The sequence below is a fragment of the Neopelma chrysocephalum genome, unplaced genomic scaffold (assembly GCF_003984885.1).
Source record: "Neopelma chrysocephalum unplaced genomic scaffold, ASM398488v2 Primary Assembly neopelma1_191, whole genome shotgun sequence".
Lineage (NCBI taxonomy): Eukaryota > Metazoa > Chordata > Aves > Passeriformes > Pipridae > Neopelma > Neopelma chrysocephalum.
Genome location: NW_020897853.1, coordinates 435,415 through 453,084, shown reverse-complemented (window position 1 = coordinate 453,084; position 17,670 = coordinate 435,415). Strand labels below are relative to the sequence as shown.

General features: G+C 47.0%; 1 protein-coding gene across 2 annotated transcripts in view; it reads right to left on the bottom strand.

The window, feature by feature from the left end:
• The window catches only part of ARMH4 (armadillo-like helical domain containing 4), a 62,372-nt gene that overhangs the window by 20,672 nt on the left and 24,030 nt on the right, over positions 1–17,670 (bottom strand). For both annotated transcript variants that reach the window (XM_027702660.1, XM_027702661.1), the window contains exon 5: positions 16,914–17,168. In XM_027702660.1, coding sequence (XP_027558461.1) covers positions 16,914–17,168 — 255 coding nt within the window. The remainder of the gene's footprint in view (positions 1–16,913; positions 17,169–17,670) is intronic.

Below are 17,670 nucleotides of genomic sequence, written 5' to 3'. Positions count from 1 at the left end.
AGACACAGAAGGAAGTCACTGACAAGCCCTAAGGAAGGAATAAGCAGAGGACACTTTCAAAACTCATTTTTGCAGTGGCCTGACTGCACTGTGGTTTTAAAGGAGAAGGATTTGGATTAGATGTCAGGAAGAAATTCTGGATGAGGCACTGGTGGAGGTTGCCCAGAGAGGTGACTCTCCCCTTCAGTCTGGGGGTCTGTAGGACACAGCATCACCCACGAGGTAAGAAAAGGCAATACAAGTTAAAAAAGGCAAGAAGCAGCAGCAGAAGGCTTCTTCCCTGAGAAGGAAATCCTCATCCAACAGCGTATTTCAGAAACACACAAGGCCAAGAAAAAAGCTGGGAACCAGAAGTTTCTTTTGGCTGCTACAAAAGTATCACAGCTCACCGGTCAGGAGAGCGCTCTGCCTGGCTAAGCTGCAGTTTTTTAGTTTATCATTCCGAACAGGGAATTCCCAGGGGAAAGGCTGCCTTTTCCACATCTCACAAACAAACCCTCTACAGGCCACCTGAAATCTGAAATTCTTTACAAGTACACAAAACAATGAAACTGCAGAGCACTTCTGAAATTTGGGCCTAAACATGAAAGACGAATTACTGGCCTTACCCTATAATGTTGTGAATCAGTTGGCAGATTTGGGCAATGACTGATCTAGCCTAGTTAGGAGTTTGATTGATGCACCCAAAGAACTGTTGACTCAAATCAGTTCATCACAACATCCTGATTTATAAATCTCTCCAGACTGAGAAATGCTATTTGTCCACATTTACCTGTAACCCGAAGGAGCTTAAGTCTCATTTTCAAAGTCCATTTCCAAGAGATAACAAACAGATCTACTAAAACTAAAGGAGCAACAACCCATGCATTTCTATTTGAGCTGCTGGACCCATAACCAGCCTCGGGAATCCACAGGTAATTTATGTGGACAGGAACATTTCCATTTGGTATTTGGGAACAGCAAAGATATCTGCAAAGCAGAGAAAAGCCTTGCTGGAAATGCTGTGACTTTCTGTGCTATTGCACCAGTTTTTCTGCCTTGAAAAGCTGAGATAAGGCCCTGCAAGAGGAAAATTAACTCAGTCCAGCAGTGACAGCAACCGCAGGGCAGCCTGACCACAAAAGAAAATGTGCCAAGTCCTCAGCAAGGGAAGGGGATGACAGAGACTGATGTCTGCACTCAGCTGCCTGTCTTTGGTCCCTGAGTTAAATTATCAACAAGGTCACAGCTCTGATTCCTGTATAAAAATGTTTTATGTGGAGCCTGGTGGGTCTGAGACATTGAGTAAATAAGTGCTTTGGAAAGTACCTTCTCTTCCTGAGTCCCAGCTCCCTGCCAGTCTGCAAAGCCAGACAGGTTTTGGGTTTTCTGCTCCTGGAACGTGGTTAAGGGCTGTGGGGAGAACCTTGTGCCAAATGAAGAGAAGGTAGGAATGGTTGTACTGATTCAGCTTAGCCCCACATCCCATCTCTGAAGGCAGATGCTCACAGAGAAGCCTAAATGCAGGGCAAACACACAGTTGATACTTCCCTACCTCACTCTCCCCCTGATCCAGGGGTCACATCTTTCCTCCTCAGCAGGCTTCAACACAGATTCTTGTCTCAGCAACTGTCAACATTTTATTTATGAGCAAAATGTAATACAGGGAGGAAGAGACAGAATCTCGTGTTTATCATTTCTATTACTGTGACAACTGAAAGGCCAGCTGAGCTGACACACACACGTGATAAATGCTCCACAAACATGCAAAGAGTGTCAGAATCTGCCCAGAAGAACCTAAATTAATAAACCCCCACAGAGTACTGATATTGTCCAACCTATGAACACCAGGGCTCAGGCACAGGATGGGGAAGTGATTTGCTCAAGGACACACAAAAAAAGCAGCACGGCCAGCAATCAAACAGATGAGGAGATCAGGCTCTGCTTACAGCCAGCCTGGGTCAGACCAAAGGTTGGGCTGGCTTAGTAAGGCTCACAGTGACCACCTGTCCAGGAAAAGCTTATGAATGGGATGATCACCCAGCAATGCTCCCCTTGCACACCCTCCTGGGGCACAGAGACCCCCAGAGCCAGACACAGGGGCGGATTTTCCCTCTGTGAAAAGGGAAAGCAAACACACGGACTGTGAGCATCCTCAGCAGCCTGTGGATGGGTGTTCTCCCATGGTTAGTGATGAACTGAGTCAAATCTCACATAATTTGTCATGAATTTTTCTTGTGATGCTCCCCAGGGGTGGTATCAGCGGACAGTCACTTGGTCTTCACCTTGTGATTTTACCAGCCTTGGTCAGGGTCTGAGTAGTCATTCCTTGCACAGAATCCCATTTATCCTCTGGTTATTCTTGTTATTTTACCCTTTTGGTTATCCTTTTTTCCAGCTCTGTTGTATCCTTCTCCAGAGGCACAGAGGGGCAGAATGGCACTGAGCATTCAGAGTCAAAATGCTGGTTGTTGTTTTTCTCTCTGTTCCTTTATTCCCCCACATCCCACCAGGCCAGTGTGCTCCTACTGTATCACCCTCCCCTTTCTCTCAGAAGGATTTGGAGCAGAGAATTTGCTTTAATTTCTACTCTTTGCCAAGAGTTCCCAGCTCACCAGCTAAATTCTCTCTCTTGTGGTGAGAGGACTAACAATAAAAATAACTCTCAGACTAAATTTCCCCCTGGAACTTGGCTGTCCCTAGGATTTTCTCCAGGATATTTTTCAGAAACGGTATCTAAACGTTCCTACTTGCACAGGCATAAATAAATCCTATTTTTTCCCATGACTCAGCAGGGATATTTACTCTGAGCATTAACACCCATCCATCCCAAGCTTGGAGGGACTGTGGAGAACATCTCTGCATCACAGCTTGGGGCCTGGGACAGGGTGGGAAGGGTCAGCACTCATCACCTGGGAACCCTGCTAATAAATTCTGGTTTTAGTCATTGAATCACAGAATCATTTAAGTTGGAAAAGCCCTCTAAGATCATGGAGTCCAACCACTAACCCAGCACTGCCAAGCCCACCACTAACCCATGTCCCCAAGTGCCACATATACATGTATTTTAAATCCCTCTGGGGATGGTGACTCCACCACCACTTCCCTGGGCAGCCTGTTCCAATGCTTGACAACCCTTTCAGTGCAGAAATTTTTACTAATATCCCATCTAATTTTTACCCATTGCAGAGCAGAGGAGGGAAACAACTGAGCTGCCAGGCCATGAGGAGGGACTCCAGCACCCTCAAGAGCACTCTGGGAAGTTGCAGACCTCTCCTGGCTCATCCCAGGGAGATGAGGACAAGGGACCTCTACTGCTCACCCACGCTGTGTAATACATCCAGTGGAACTGCTGGCAGGAACTTGAAGCAGATTCAGAATATATTAAAAAATTGAGAGTCTCACTGTTTTTTAAACCCTCACATTCATCTTCAGAGCCCACACAGTAGTGCCTAATCAAACCTTAATAACTAATCACTGCTGCTGCCAATTAGCACTGTTGAAGTGTGCTTTCCCTACAGCAAAGGACTCTGATTTGGAGATGCCAGCTCTGCTTTGGAGGGATGGTGTTGCAGCATCTCACAGAATCATTAAGGTTGGAAAAGACCTCTAAGATCATTGAGTCCAACCATCTGTGCTGGGCCATCTTCATGCACTATCCCAGGAGCTCTGGGAGACATCTGAGGGGACAGGATTCCCTGCAGCACCCTGGGAAGGAGCCATGCAGTGCATCCCAAGCTCTGTGCTGCCCCTGAAGGCATTTCTGTCTATTTGGTGGTGGCGGAGCCTGCCTGCAGCCAGGCAGAGGTGATCTGGCATCGTCTGAGACATTAAACCTGGGCCGAACTTAACCCCGGTGCCTTTTGCTCTGAGCTTGTCAGGATGCAAAGTCTGAAGTCAGACACGAGGAGTCAGTGATGAAGCCCTGCTAACCTTGAAGAAAAATGGTACTTGGTCCCAGAAAAGGTGTTCACAGCCCTCACTGCAGCTCCAAGGCTGTGAGACAGCGCTGTCACCTGAGCGATGCTCAGTTCTGCCCACTGAGATTCCGACTTTATCTGCTCCATTAAGTTATGCACCTCAGCAAAAAATGCTCCTGGTTTGCCTCTGTCTACTAGAAGTTAAATTAATCTCTGCCTCTCCTGCTCCAGACTGGAATTATAGAACCATAGGATCATTTAGGCTGGAAAAGGCCTTTAAGATCATTGAGTCCATCCAGCTGCAGTGGAGCACGTGGCTGAGCAGGGTTGACTCGCCACGGAGTCACCACAAACTGTGACTTCAGAGGTTCCCACAGAACCCCTGGGCCACAGGGACCAGCCACAGGCGCATTCCCAGCCCGTGGGAAAGGTCAGGTTCTCTGTCCTGGCTCACCAGATGATGGCACATCATCATGAGGTCACTGCAGACCCAGCCCACGGGCCTCAGCTGGTGCTCCACGACTTGCCACAAGCCTGAGGCACAAGATGGAATGTGTCTCCCAGGAAGGCTGCAGTCAGGAACCTGTTTGCTGGCTACAATAAATGCAGCAAAGGGTACAGAATTATGCAGCTGCATTTTGTCTGGCAAAGGAAAACCCTCCTCCAGCCTAGATATTACCCAGCTGCACACACTTACAGGGAGTAGATGTCGAGTGTTGGACTACATCCTTGCCCACTAAACCCCCAAAAGATCTTCTAAATCAACAGTGTGTTATTTGCACTTAATAAAATCCAGGCCTCACAAACAGCACTCACAGGAACACGCTCTGGCTCCAGGAGAGCACATATAACCAGAAGGCTTTGCTTCACTGAGGATATTCTCTTGGTCTAATACTATACTTGGCCCTCTACCCAACACTTCCTAAAACCAAAAAATAGGAGACTGTACTTAACCAGTTCTAATAGATACAGAGAATAACAAAACCCACAAGAAAGGTATTTTCCTGACAGCATATTTATACTGAATTCTACCTTCTAATTTTCCAGAACTTGCTTATGGGTAGTTGTAAGGAAAGCCAGACCTGAGCAGGGCAAAGCAACCCCCTCATTCACAGAAAGAAACAGGTTCTGGCTGGACTGGAAGGGCAGACACTGAGATCTCTCCTCAATCCTAAACCAAAGCAGGGGCTCAAGTCTGGGTTTGGGATACCTGGGGTGCAAGGGAACAAAATCAGGGAACAAAATCAAGGAGGGCAGTCCCATGGCAGGGCAGTGGGTGGTATGGTGAAGCCATTGAGGGGTTTTGGAAAACCTTTGCTGGTGTTATCCCTGTCCCAAAGTGTACAAAGGGAAATGCTGGAATAACTGGCACATGCAAAGGGCCACCACGATGCCACATGTGCCAGGGCTGGGTTCCTGAGCTGGGTTCCCAACAGGGAGCTCAGAGCATCATCTGGGTCACCTCGGCACGGGCATCCCAAGCTGGTGTGATGGATGCAACAGCACACCCAACTGAAGGGGACAGTGGCAGCAGAACAGCATGTGACACTGCTGAACAAAACAGGGAGTCCCATGGGGACACACACTGTGGCTGCAGAAGGGCAGAGCCCCAGGTGCTGCATCCAGCCCCTTGTTAAAACAAGCAGAAGGCTGAGCACCCACTCCTGCAAATACCTGAGTGAGAAAGTCAGCCTGAGTGGTCAGAGGGGTAAAGGGGGATTTGGGAAAAACAGCCTCGAAAAGGAATCAAACTGGAGAACCTCTTGGCCTCACTTCAGATTAATAAAGCCTCAAGCACAGATGGTGCTGCCCATCTATTAAAATAAATGATGTGCTATCAGGGAGCAGCCTCGCTGAAACCCTTTATTACATGCCAGCCTTGGATGAGGCTGTGATTAGAGTTACTCAAAAACAAGGGGAAAGAAAAAAAAAAAGCAAAAATAAAAGCAAAAGCCTCCAGTAATTCTCACCATATCGACCCCTCTCTGTGATTAATGCTGATACTCAGCATTTTTTCAGCACAACAATTGCTGGAGGTTTGAGGTAATTATTTTATTGTCAGACAAAATCTGAGCAATTTACCTATTTCCAATATATGTTCCTAACTCACTCCCAGGCAGAGCAGGACTTGTACATATATATATATATCAAAAGAACATCCTTCCAGGCAGGAATTTGGATCTCCTTTGATTCTCAAAGGGTGTGAGTTTGAGCAAACACCAGAGGGGAGACGGGTTCAGCATCAGTCATTTGAGGTTTGCACTGGCCAAGCAGAAAGTGTATCTACATTCTCATTAGGAAGGAATATTTTAAAACTATGCTCTCAATAAATTAACCTCTCTCTCCCTGCTGCTCTTTGCAAAGAGCTCCTCTCTATTTTTCTCTTACCAGCTCTGCCACGGAGCCAACATTTTAACCCCAAAGATCAGCCTCTGACGCAAATCCCCAGAAGGACGGAGGCATTTCAAGGCTGATGAACCTTCACGTTCCCTTCTCTCCATTTTTTTTTTAATGCCATGAAAACAGACAGATCTTTTGCACTGCAGCATAGATCACTATCGGAAAATAAATGTGATTTCTCCAACATAAGGACAAGGCTCTTTTTGCATGGCAAAGGCCACACAGACTAGCACATAAAGGAAAAATTAATAACTCTCACCCAGAGAAAGCTACTGCCCTGCCTGTGTTCTTCAGTCAAGCTAAGTGATTACTAAAATCCAAAGGGAGAGAGGGCTGAAAACCAGCTCCTCTGTCTGAATGGAGCCAAGTTTTCTGACATGTATAAACTGAAGGGTAGGTGAAGATGCAAAGATGTGACATGTATACACTGAAACTGCAGGGATGAGAATGGAAAAGGACTACTGCAGACTAAAAAGAGAGCAAAGACACTATGATTTATATTCCAGCAGGGCTGACAGGCAGTGCCAAGGCAGCTGACAGCCTGGAAGGATGTTCTGCCTCACGACAGCGTGCAGGAACCCAGATGGTGCTTGGGCAGCAGATGCAGTCCAGCCTTCAGAGCACGGAGCTCTGCACAGGCTAATGGACCCTATCCCTTAATCCAGGAGGAAAAAAAAACCAAGACAAATTACTTGGAGCAGCAAATGCAAAGTTGTGCTCCAAGGTAGACATATCCTAACTTTAAAGGATGCAGCAAATGGATGGATGGAGGCAGACAGCTGGAGAAGGTCAGAAATGCTCAGCCATGTGCTTGAGTTTTCCAGCTCGGCTTTCTTGGGCCAACAAGAGCAACTGGAGGTACAGCAGAAAGCCTGTCAGGAGGAGTCCTCCTGTGCTGGGAACCAGAGGAGCTTGGTGGTGCTGCAAGCTGCCTCTCCGTGCTGCCCAGCACACTGAGGAGGGCGAATTTCAGAGAATCATTAAGGTTGGAAAATATCTCTAAGGTCATCAAGTCCAACCATCAAACCAGCACCACCACCCTATTCACCACTAAATCACGTCCTCAAGTGCCACAGCCATGTGTTTTTTGAACACTTCCAGGGATAGTGACTCAGCCATTTCCCTGGGCATCCTGTTCCAGTGCTTTACAACCCTTTGGGCGAAGAAATCTTTCCTAATCTCCAACCTAAATCTCCCCTGGTACAACTTGCGGCTGTTTCCTCTTGTCCTGTCCCTTGTTCCCTGGGAGCAGAGCCTGACCCCCACCTGGATCCACCCTCCTGTCAGGGAGTTGTATGGAGTGAGAAGGTCCCCCCTGAGCCTCCTTTCCTCCAGGCTGAGCCCCCACAGCTCCCTCAGCTGCTCTTCTTCAGCCTCGTGCTCCAGACCCTTGGATGAGCTTGGGTTTGTCCATGCCTTCCAGCATTCATTAGAAACTTCCCCTGATCAGCCAGACCCCAGCTGGGACCTCTCACATGTCAGCCAAGGTGACCAATGTCCCCTCTGTCCTCCCAAGAACCATAAGTCACAAGAAACTGTCTGATTTCTCCATGGCTTCACACCACCTCACTCCAAAGTGAAGAAAAAGAGGCAGAAATGGTGTGGATGGACAGGATCTCTTCATTCCCCCCAGAAACAGCCAGTGACTCCAATTTAGCACCCTGTCTGATGGGGTTCCATCTTCTCTGTGGGCAGGAAGAGGGAAGGCAGAGCTAAACCCAAGCAAACTCCTATAAATCCTCCCTTGGCTCTGAAGGCAACACTTAAGGGCTGGTAACAAATGGGCTTAGTCTTCCTCTGACACAGGTTTAACCAGATGCATAAACCTTGTGGATGGGATGCTATTTCAAAATAATGCATCCAAAGATGTTTTAGTGCTGCTGTTTCTTGATATACCCCATCAAAAATGTCAGGATAAAATATCAGCCCGAGTTTCCTGATGCAGGTTTCCATGTGGAAAGGGCCCCGCTGTCCTCCCCTTCCTTACAATAAATGATGGCAAGCAACAGCTTTATGTCCCCTGTTTCTGATAGCTGAGCTGGGAATCACCAAAACACCCTCCAATCCTCTCTTTTACTCATAGAATCACAGAATCATTTAGGCTGGAAAAGACCTTTAAGATCATCGAATCCAACTGTTCCCCCAGCACTGCCAAGCCCACAACTAAACCATGTCCCCAAGTCCCACATCCACACATCCTTGAAATCCCTCCAGGAATGGTGACTCTACCAGTTCCCTCATCTCTACTCCTTTCCCTTAGTCTTGATTTCTGCTTTGAGGACAAGAGCTGAGGTGCTTCCAAGAGGAAGGACATGGTTCCAACTCATTACTGGTTCATACCCCGTGGTTGGAAACTCCACATCCCAGTTCCCAGAACAGACACTGCAGGTGCCTTCCCCTTAAAACACACTGGTCTCATTCACCAGGGCACAGCAGCCTCGGGCTGGATGGAAAAAGGGAAGAGCAGAGTGGTAGGTCAGGATCACAGGGCTCAGACTTGTCAAATTTTGTGTCTCCTGGACAGCCCCATTGTCCAAAATCCCAACACATGGCACAGGGCTGCTTCTCACCACTGAGCACCACGCTGCAAGGCTCCTCATCTCAGCTGGCTTCAGAACACAAACAAGGCCGAATACAGAAGCAATATTAAAGAGGGGAAAGAGAAACAGTGCCCAGAACACCTTGGGATTGAATTTCATGAGAAGAAAAAGTCAACTCCAAATGGGAATTGTCCCCTCTGGGGAGCTGGCAGAGAGGACCATCACTGTTCACAAGTGGATGCAGAATTTCCTTTGCCAGGGCAAACCTGGTCAAATATGAGTCTGCTCCAGGGTTAAGATGCAACCATGAACAATCTCTTAGATAAAAAAAGAAGTCATTCCAAACAGAGTGCACGTACCTCACGAGGGACAGGGAATTGAGTTAGGCACAGATTGATGATGGGAGCTTTACTGCTGCCTGGGAGAGGGAAGGGGAGCCAGCAAGGAACATATGGAACTGTATAAATTGTTTGAAGCACCCAGAAAGACAGGAAAAATAATCACCTACATTTTTGAGACTGCTCATTTCGGTCTGCAGCTGCCTGGTAGCCAGGCCTCACATGGCCCATGTTTGGTGCCCCTAAACTCCCATAAACACGTATGGGGGCGAAGCTACCGAGGGCAGGATTGCTGCAGGGAGCTGCACTTGGAACACGTGGGGAAGGAAAATATGCTGGTTCCACTCCTCACCCTGGCTCCTGCCAGCCTCTCTCCCCTGGCATTCCCATGGGCTCAGTCCCTTCTGCTGGGATGGTGACTCTGTGTGACCCTCTGCTCCCATTCCAGGGAGGAATGCAGGTGTGCACATCCTTTCTCCAGCAAGGGCAAAGCAATGCCCAAGCACTGATTTCATTCCCTTCCTTCAAATCCCCGCTCTGCTAAAGGCTCTCTCATGAAACCAGTGGGGTCACTTCGCCTCTCCATGGTTTTGCTCACCACCTTTAAGACACAGATCAACCTTTCCAGGGCGATTAAGGAGATAAATGCATTAAAGATTAAAAGGCACTCTGATGTTCCAATACCACGAGCTGTAGGAGTACTTAAAATAGACCCATTTGGGGCAGCAATTAAAGAACATATTACTAATTTCTGAGTCTCAGCTCCTGCCTTCCTAATGCTGGTTATTTTTGCCCATAAAAGCATTAATCCTATCTTCCTGTAAAAATGACATTTCAGATATTCATCATCTTCCACTGCTGTCCCTCTGCCTCTCTGCCTCACCATCATTAACCAGTGGCATCTGTTATATGGTTTATGCAGTGTGATTTGCAGCCACAGATCTGCAATACAGTGAGAGCCATTTTCTCTGTAAGGGGCTGCTCAGAGCTGCAGATATTTTTTATCCATCATAAAAAAAACCTTCACATTCTAAAAGTGTGTTTATTATGCAAGTGCCTTGTCACTACTTAAGTGAGAGAGTTATATGACTTTCCATTAGGGTAAGAACCAACATCCAAAGCACAAAAAATATATGAAATGCAGACATGGTTTATATTTTGGAAGCTGCATGTTTTGAATTACACTGTCACACTTCATAACTTCTTTCTAAATTGCTATTTTATATTTTGTTTATCTCCAAATCCCATCTATGGGGATGGTCCAAACTCCACTGTGTAAAATAACTACATGGGTAGATGGAAACCTATAACCCATTGCTGTGGAACCAGGCAACTCAGGTGACTTCTCACAAGCTACAGCCCTGCAACATGGTATTGCCACAAACAGGTGGAGGTGAAGCTCAGCTGAAGTGCAGATATGGACAAAAAATGGGTTTAGGGTTAAAAAGAGAACCAAAAAATCATATCTGACATATATAAAATCCACCACAGATAGTAAATTCAGATGTAACATGGAATTGCAGGTCAGTGAAGACAGAGCAAGGTGCAAAACCATGTCAGCAAACATACAAAATTTATATCAAATGGACCTGAAATTGAGAAAGAAGAAAACATCAATGTGAACATTGTATTTCTCCTGGCCAAGGACTCCAGATGTTGTTGAGCCACCATAAACCCCTGAATGAAACCACCAAGCTTAGGACCCACAGAAGCAAGGACAAGCACAACGCCAGGATAAAGCACAGGAAATGAGGAGTGTGTGTGTAACAATCCTAACTAAAAAGAACTATCATTTCTTTTCCTTTGATAATTAAATCTGGATTAATAATGAGCATACTCGAAAGATTTCAGTTATATTAGCAATAAATTATTGGGTATATATATATGTATATATATGAGGTGTGGCTCCTCTTTGCCCATAAAAGGTTTTGAGCATAAAAATGGAGTTTCTTCTGTTAGAGTTTATGGTTCACATCAGTCTCTCTTCTCTTTACTGCTGTTGTCTCCTGTTAGTGGTGGCCAAGGATAAGCTACTGGTAGTTTCATTCAACATCTTAAAAAAAGCCCACCACAACAAGCTTTGCTTTGACAACTTGAGCCAAACATCACATTTCTGTATTGCTTCAAGGTGAAAATGTCATTGTCACTCCAAACAACTCCACAGATTTTAAATGCACAAAGTAAACTACTGCATGTCCCAAAGCAGTAAAATTAAAGGCTTAGTAAATTGCCCTAGACCTCCTGCTGTCACTTTACTATGGATAGCAGGAATTGTTTCTCTTGGGACACGGATGATGCAACCACTAAGGCATCAACAAACAGCTTGGAAGCCTGGGGACATTTTCATCTTGGCTCATGGTCATTAAATTAAGAACAGTTACAGACACTTGAGCACTGGGAGAAGAGCACAGTCACCTCCAACAGAACTAAAGGGTTTTGATTTCCATGGTAGTGTACAATAAAGACAATCTACTTTAGGATTCATGAGGAGTAACTAAAGGACCAGAAACTGTTCACTAGATTTGAACCCGTATAAACCAACTGCAGTTCTCCTGGTAATGCATAAAACATCACAAAAGAGGTAGCAGGGAAGAAATAGGGGGGTTTATTTATTCCTCAAAAGCCCAAGATTCATAGAATAATAGAATCACAGAATCACAGAATGGTTTGGGTTGGAAGGGACCTTAAAGACCATTTTGCTCCAAAACCCCTTAGACCAGGCTGCTCCAAGCCCCATCCAGCCTGGTCTTCCTGCCCCTCAGACGTTCTCCAAGAGTTTAGTGTTCTCCTACCACACACCACCTACATACAGATCAAGAAACAAGTACAGAGAGGTCAAAGTCACCTCATACAGAACGCAGAGAGGTCCCAAAGTACTGCTGTGTCCTTCACTGACAACCTCTGAAGGCAAAGCATTTGAACAGGACACTAAAAGAGACCCCAAATCATATTCAGACCTTCCTTCTCCAGAGCTGCAGGCCACCAGAATGACTCCTATTTTATAAAAGGCACAGATTATCTCATTTTCTGCTTTACTTTCTGTCTAAATATTGCTGGTTAGAGAGTCAGCTGATGGGCTGTAAAACTGACAGTCTTGTTACTGGTGCTTATAAATTGCTTTTGCTCAGCTGGAGTTCATGTAGGACCATCTGACTGCCCAGAACTGACAGTTTTAATGATTCTGTTTCTCCAGCACTTTCTCACTGACCACTACAAAAATCTGATCTGTCTCTTGTTCTGCCAAGCTGTTTTGTGGATCAAGTTCCTCGTCCTCTGGGGATTTGCAGTGTGTCAGCCGTCAGACCAAGCAAGCTTGATAATAACTGACCTGAGAATTGCTGCTCCAACACTTCTGGGCTCCTCTGTACTAGAGATTTTAGCGTTAAAATGTCACAATCCTGAAGGCTGGAGGACAGGTGCATCCCCAGGAGAAAGACACAGGTGCAAAGTATTTTAAAAATGGAAAATGCCAACTGTAAAAGTTTGGTGCTTGGCTGCTGTACCCTCACCCCGTACTCTGTTGGGTACCATTATCTTTTTTTCCAGTTCTTCCTTTCCTGTGCTGTATCCCAGGTGAAGCAGAACAACTTCCCCTTCTAAACCATGTTTCACTCACACAATATGGGAAATTCCTCACATCTCAGCACTATCTGGTGAAGGAAGAGACACAGAGAGCTCTTCCCTGGGATGCAAAAAGACACACAGAGGCTGAAGCAGGCAGGAGCACAGTGCCCCTGACCCAGCTGCATCCAGGGGCTGCATCTGGAGATGCCCAGTGGCCACAAAGCTGCCTTAAAATAACAGGAAACTGATTTCAAAGAGGTATCTTTAGATGAAAATCACTCAGAGAAAAGGGGTTTCAAAGAGAAGTAGCCCATGCACCCATCCAGGAGATCTAAAGCTTTACAAGCCCTGTGCTGTGTGTTTGGTCTCTCCAGGTGCTCCAGCAGAACAATGGGAGCAGCTCTTCCAGCCTCCTGCCAGGTTTGGGGGGATTTCTTATGGTCTTAACAATCCAATTCCTGCTGACACAAGCTGTATATGATTTTTCCACCTTTCCTGTTTCCCTAAAACACCCCACAAAGAAACACATAACCAGGACCAGGCATGGATTGATGTTTGCCCACGAACCCAGAGCAGGGGAAGCAGGGCAGAAATTCCTACCTGGGACAAACTGGAAAGAGGGGAAGGGCTACACTCCTGCAGCAGCATCTCAGGGAAAATGAGGCCAGTACTGCCACAAAGATGTGACAGCATTTCCCATTCCCCACACACTCCCAGGAAATCAGCCTTCCCACCAGCTGGGTTCAGCTCATTCCATGGTCTCAGTGAGCTCATGAAAGTCCTTAGTTTTCCCAGAATCACAGAACCATGGAATGGCTTGGGTTTGAAGGGAACTTAAAGATGGTTTAGTTCCAACCTCCCCCATCTAGTTCCATTTTCTTTGTGCCTCTAAAACATAAATGACTTCCCTTCCCCTTGGGATCACTGTGGGCATTCAGCACACTGGAGATGGGGAAGGGAGCAGAATCACAGAGCCACTGAGGTCATCTAGACAGAAGAAGAATAAATATCTCCTCACAGAAGTGTTTACCTGATGCAATATGAGGGGTGAGTCACAGAGAGACTGATCCCACTGTGTCCCCACCACCACTGCACAGAAGTCCCACCTAAGTCCTAAGAGTGAACTCAGCTCAGCCACAGCCTCATCCTCTCCCTCATGGATGTTTGCACAGACTGCAACTGCTTAAAAACAAAAGAGCAATCCAAATCATTTGGAGCTGGTGACAAGCAACCCAAGCCAGTTTTCTTCCAGAGAACACAGAAATCCCAGTCTGCCCAGTCCTTCAGGTGCCCGGACCGGGTGCTCTGCAGCTGACCCAGCTTGACAGGCTTCACACAGGCCTCCTCCAGCTTGCACAAGGGTCAACAAAACGTCCATCAGGGAGAAGAATCCTCCATTTATTCCATGCCTGAACATTTTGGAAAGATGGCCTTTCCAAGGTCTGAGGAAGAGAGAAGGTGGTGGAGGATGAAGGCTGCAGGATGATGAAACATCAAACAGCAGAAACTGAACCTGAGCTGCATGTTCAGGAGCAGATCTGTGGAAGAGAAGCTGCAAAGGGCATCCTCCAGCAAGGCTCTGCAGCAGGGCAAGGACCCCTCATAACAGATGCCGTGCCACAATGATATATAAGACAGACTGAGAGAGCTGGGGGGTGTTCACCCTGGGGAAGAGAAGGGTCCGGGGAGACCTTAGAGCCTCTTCCAGTGCCTAAAGGGGCTACAAGAGAGCTGGAGAGGGACTTTGGACAGAGCCTGGAGTGACAGGACAAGGGGGAATGGATTCACACTGAGGGAGAGCAGGGTAGATTAGATTTTAGGAAGAAATTCTTGGCTGTGAGAGTGGTGAGGCCCTGGCACAGGTTGCCCAGAGAAGCTCTGGTTGCCCCATCCCTGGAGTGTTCAAGGCCAGGTTGGACAGGCTTGGAGCAACCTGGGATAGTGGAAGGTGTCCCTGCCCATGACAGGGGGCTGGAATGAGATGGTCTTTAAGGTCCATTCCAATCCAAACCATCCTGTGATTCTATAAGGAGTGCTAAAGCTACACATTCTTTCACAGCTCAGGCCTGCTTATTTTTTATGGACAAGTACTACAGCCTCTCCAGCCAGAGAGGGTTACTGCACACCAGGAACAGCTTCAGCCTCTGGGCACTGCTTTCTCACCTGCCTCATGTGCCAGGCAGGCATCTCCTACCCTGAAAGCTGTTCTTCCTCCAGCAACTGCAAACGCAGCCATGACTCCAGTCCAGACCTGCATCAGCTGTGGACAGAACAAGCTCCTCCACAGCCCCAAAGCTCATGGCAACAGTTCATCACATACAACAGCATCTTCAGCAGTATCTAGACACCCTTTGACCCATTGTCTGCACCCTGTCCTGGGAACATGACTCCTGTCAGAACCCTCCAGTGAGCCAAGCCAGATGACACCCTGGCTGAGATGGTTAAATGTACCAAGATCCCTGAAGAGGTATCAGTGCTATCTTCCTCCACACTGCATAATGTGATATGTGGTGTTTGGGGACACACCTTGTGTTTGGCAAAATGCTGCCTCTCCTAAACACACTGCAAAGCTCTGGCACCCTTAGCCAGGATTTGACTCAGATGCAAAGCTCTGCTAAGACATCCACCCTGGTACGATCCTGAACCAGACAAACAGCTTTAGGTGGTTAACAGCTTAATGCAACCTTCTCACCATTGCTAACAAGTCACCATGCACCCCTGAGTGCAGAAAATATGTTGCTCCTGTCTTGTTTTCCCTCAGGAGAAAGACTCTGCACCAAGGAAGTGAGTAAGAACAGAACACGAAGCTGCTGATGCAACTCCCACCCTAACCCTGTGTCTTACACACTTCCCCTCTGAGCACTGTCATGTACCTCTTTCACCCAGCTTGCCAAAGCCAGCCAGAAGCCCTTAAATACTTGGAATTATTCCCCTCACACAGCTCCTGTGCAGCCTGGTGGGAGAACAGGACACGTGAAATCAGATTTGACACGGCAACCACCCAACAGGGTATTTTACAAGCAAGATTTAGTGGGACAGGGAAGTATCAGACCTGGTGCAAACTCAATCTGCCCTCAAAGGCCAATCCTCCCAGGGAGTTCCTGAAATCAACCTTCCCACAGAGTTCTTGAAATCAACCCTCCCACAGAGTTCTTGAAGCACACTCTTTGATTCAGTTCAGAGGAAGCCAAGAAAACTAAAGCAGGTTGGAAACAGCATCAGAGGGGGAGAACCACCAGGTTAAATCAGAATTAAACATTCAGGGGAAGTGATAGACATCACATAGATATACGTGATACACAACATCTGAAAGAGTTTTGGGGTTTCTTTAGTTGATGAGCTTCTCAGAACAGCTAATTCTCTAATAATCAGATACAAAGACCCTCTCTGTAGATGTGGTTCAGCTCCCACAAACTCACCTGAAAGGTTCCTACTGCTGCTTGATGGGGTTTGGCTTGGGAATTGAGTATGCTGGGAAAATATTCCTTGGCACTAAGCCCAGCTGAGCAAGTTCCTTTCTAAACTCTACCTTGTCCCACACCAGCTTTGAACTGCATCACATGGATTTAACATATATAAACCCTGATTCCTAGGTGGAATCAATTAGTTCTAGTCACTAAACACAGGGCCTATATGTAAAGTGGGGAGAAATTGTATAAAGCTCTATAGAGGCTTTGTGGGTTTGTCTGAACACTGCCAGCACAGGGTCCCATGCCTGGACCACATTCCCAAGAAAACAGGAACTTAAAAAAATGCTGCTGAAGTAGCAAATGGGCTGATGGGCAACTGCCCAACTCCCTTTGCCCTCACAGGACATATATCCCTACACCAACCCATGCTGGGCAAAGGGAACTGAAATTTCCCCAGGAATCTCACCTGAGAGGTTATTTTTTTTGTCCACCCTTGGAGCAAGACAACACTAAGCTTTGGGAATGAAGGAGCAGGTTTGGAATATTCACATTCTCCCCAAAATGACAACCCAGGTCATGCTCATCCCAGTTCAACCAGTTGTTGCTGGTGGATGGGGCTTCTCCATAAATGAACCAGCTTTGTGTTTAGCTTGAGAGCCAATCCCTGAGACTTCCTGGCATGAGGGACTGTCTCATACAAGAGTGCAGAACAGGAGATACGTCCTCTGTAAGGGTAAAGGGAGAAGGGGCTTTTTCTCTTACCCAGACCCTGGTTCTGCTGCTCCCACTCGATGGTGTCAGGAACCTGGTAGGACACCCCAGCCAGCTGGGCCACAGGGTTTTCCAGGCCAGCTATGGGATCCTGGGAGGTGTCCCCTGGAAGTGTGAAACCCGGCAGCTCCGTGTCGCCCTCCATGCTTTCATCCATCAGATCTAGGTCTTTGTCCTCCTCATCTTCCTCTTCCTCCTCTTCTTCTTCCTCCTCCTCTTCTTCTTCCTCCTCCTCTTCTTCACCCTCTGGCCAGGGAGACAGAAAAGAAACATCAGGAAAGATCCCACAAGACAGCAGGTTCACAGATCCCTAGGGGTGAGCACCAAGCTGGTACCACTCCTCCAAAGGCAAAGCAGCAGAAGGAGCTTGTGCTTATTCTCCAACAGGAAAGAAACCCACAGGGGTCAATTTGGAGGAGCTCTTCACCACTGGAAGTTGCTGAGTAACAACGAGACATCTCAGACTGTCAAATTAGTGGGAAATACAGTAATTTTCTGCTTCCTAATAGCAGAGCACAAACAAGGACGTGCATGTGTACAACACCTGAGCATCTGCAACTACAGAGCTCTCTGCTCAACTCATTTCAGCTCAAGTGAGAGCTATTTCCCTGATTTTCAATCTTGGAGGCGGCAATAAGTTGGTTTTGATTTTAACTTTTATTAAGCCTTTCCCAGCTCTGGAAAGGGTGCTGCTTTCCAGCCCAGTTTCGCTGATATGGTCCCTCCTCCAGAAAAGGCACCTGGCTTT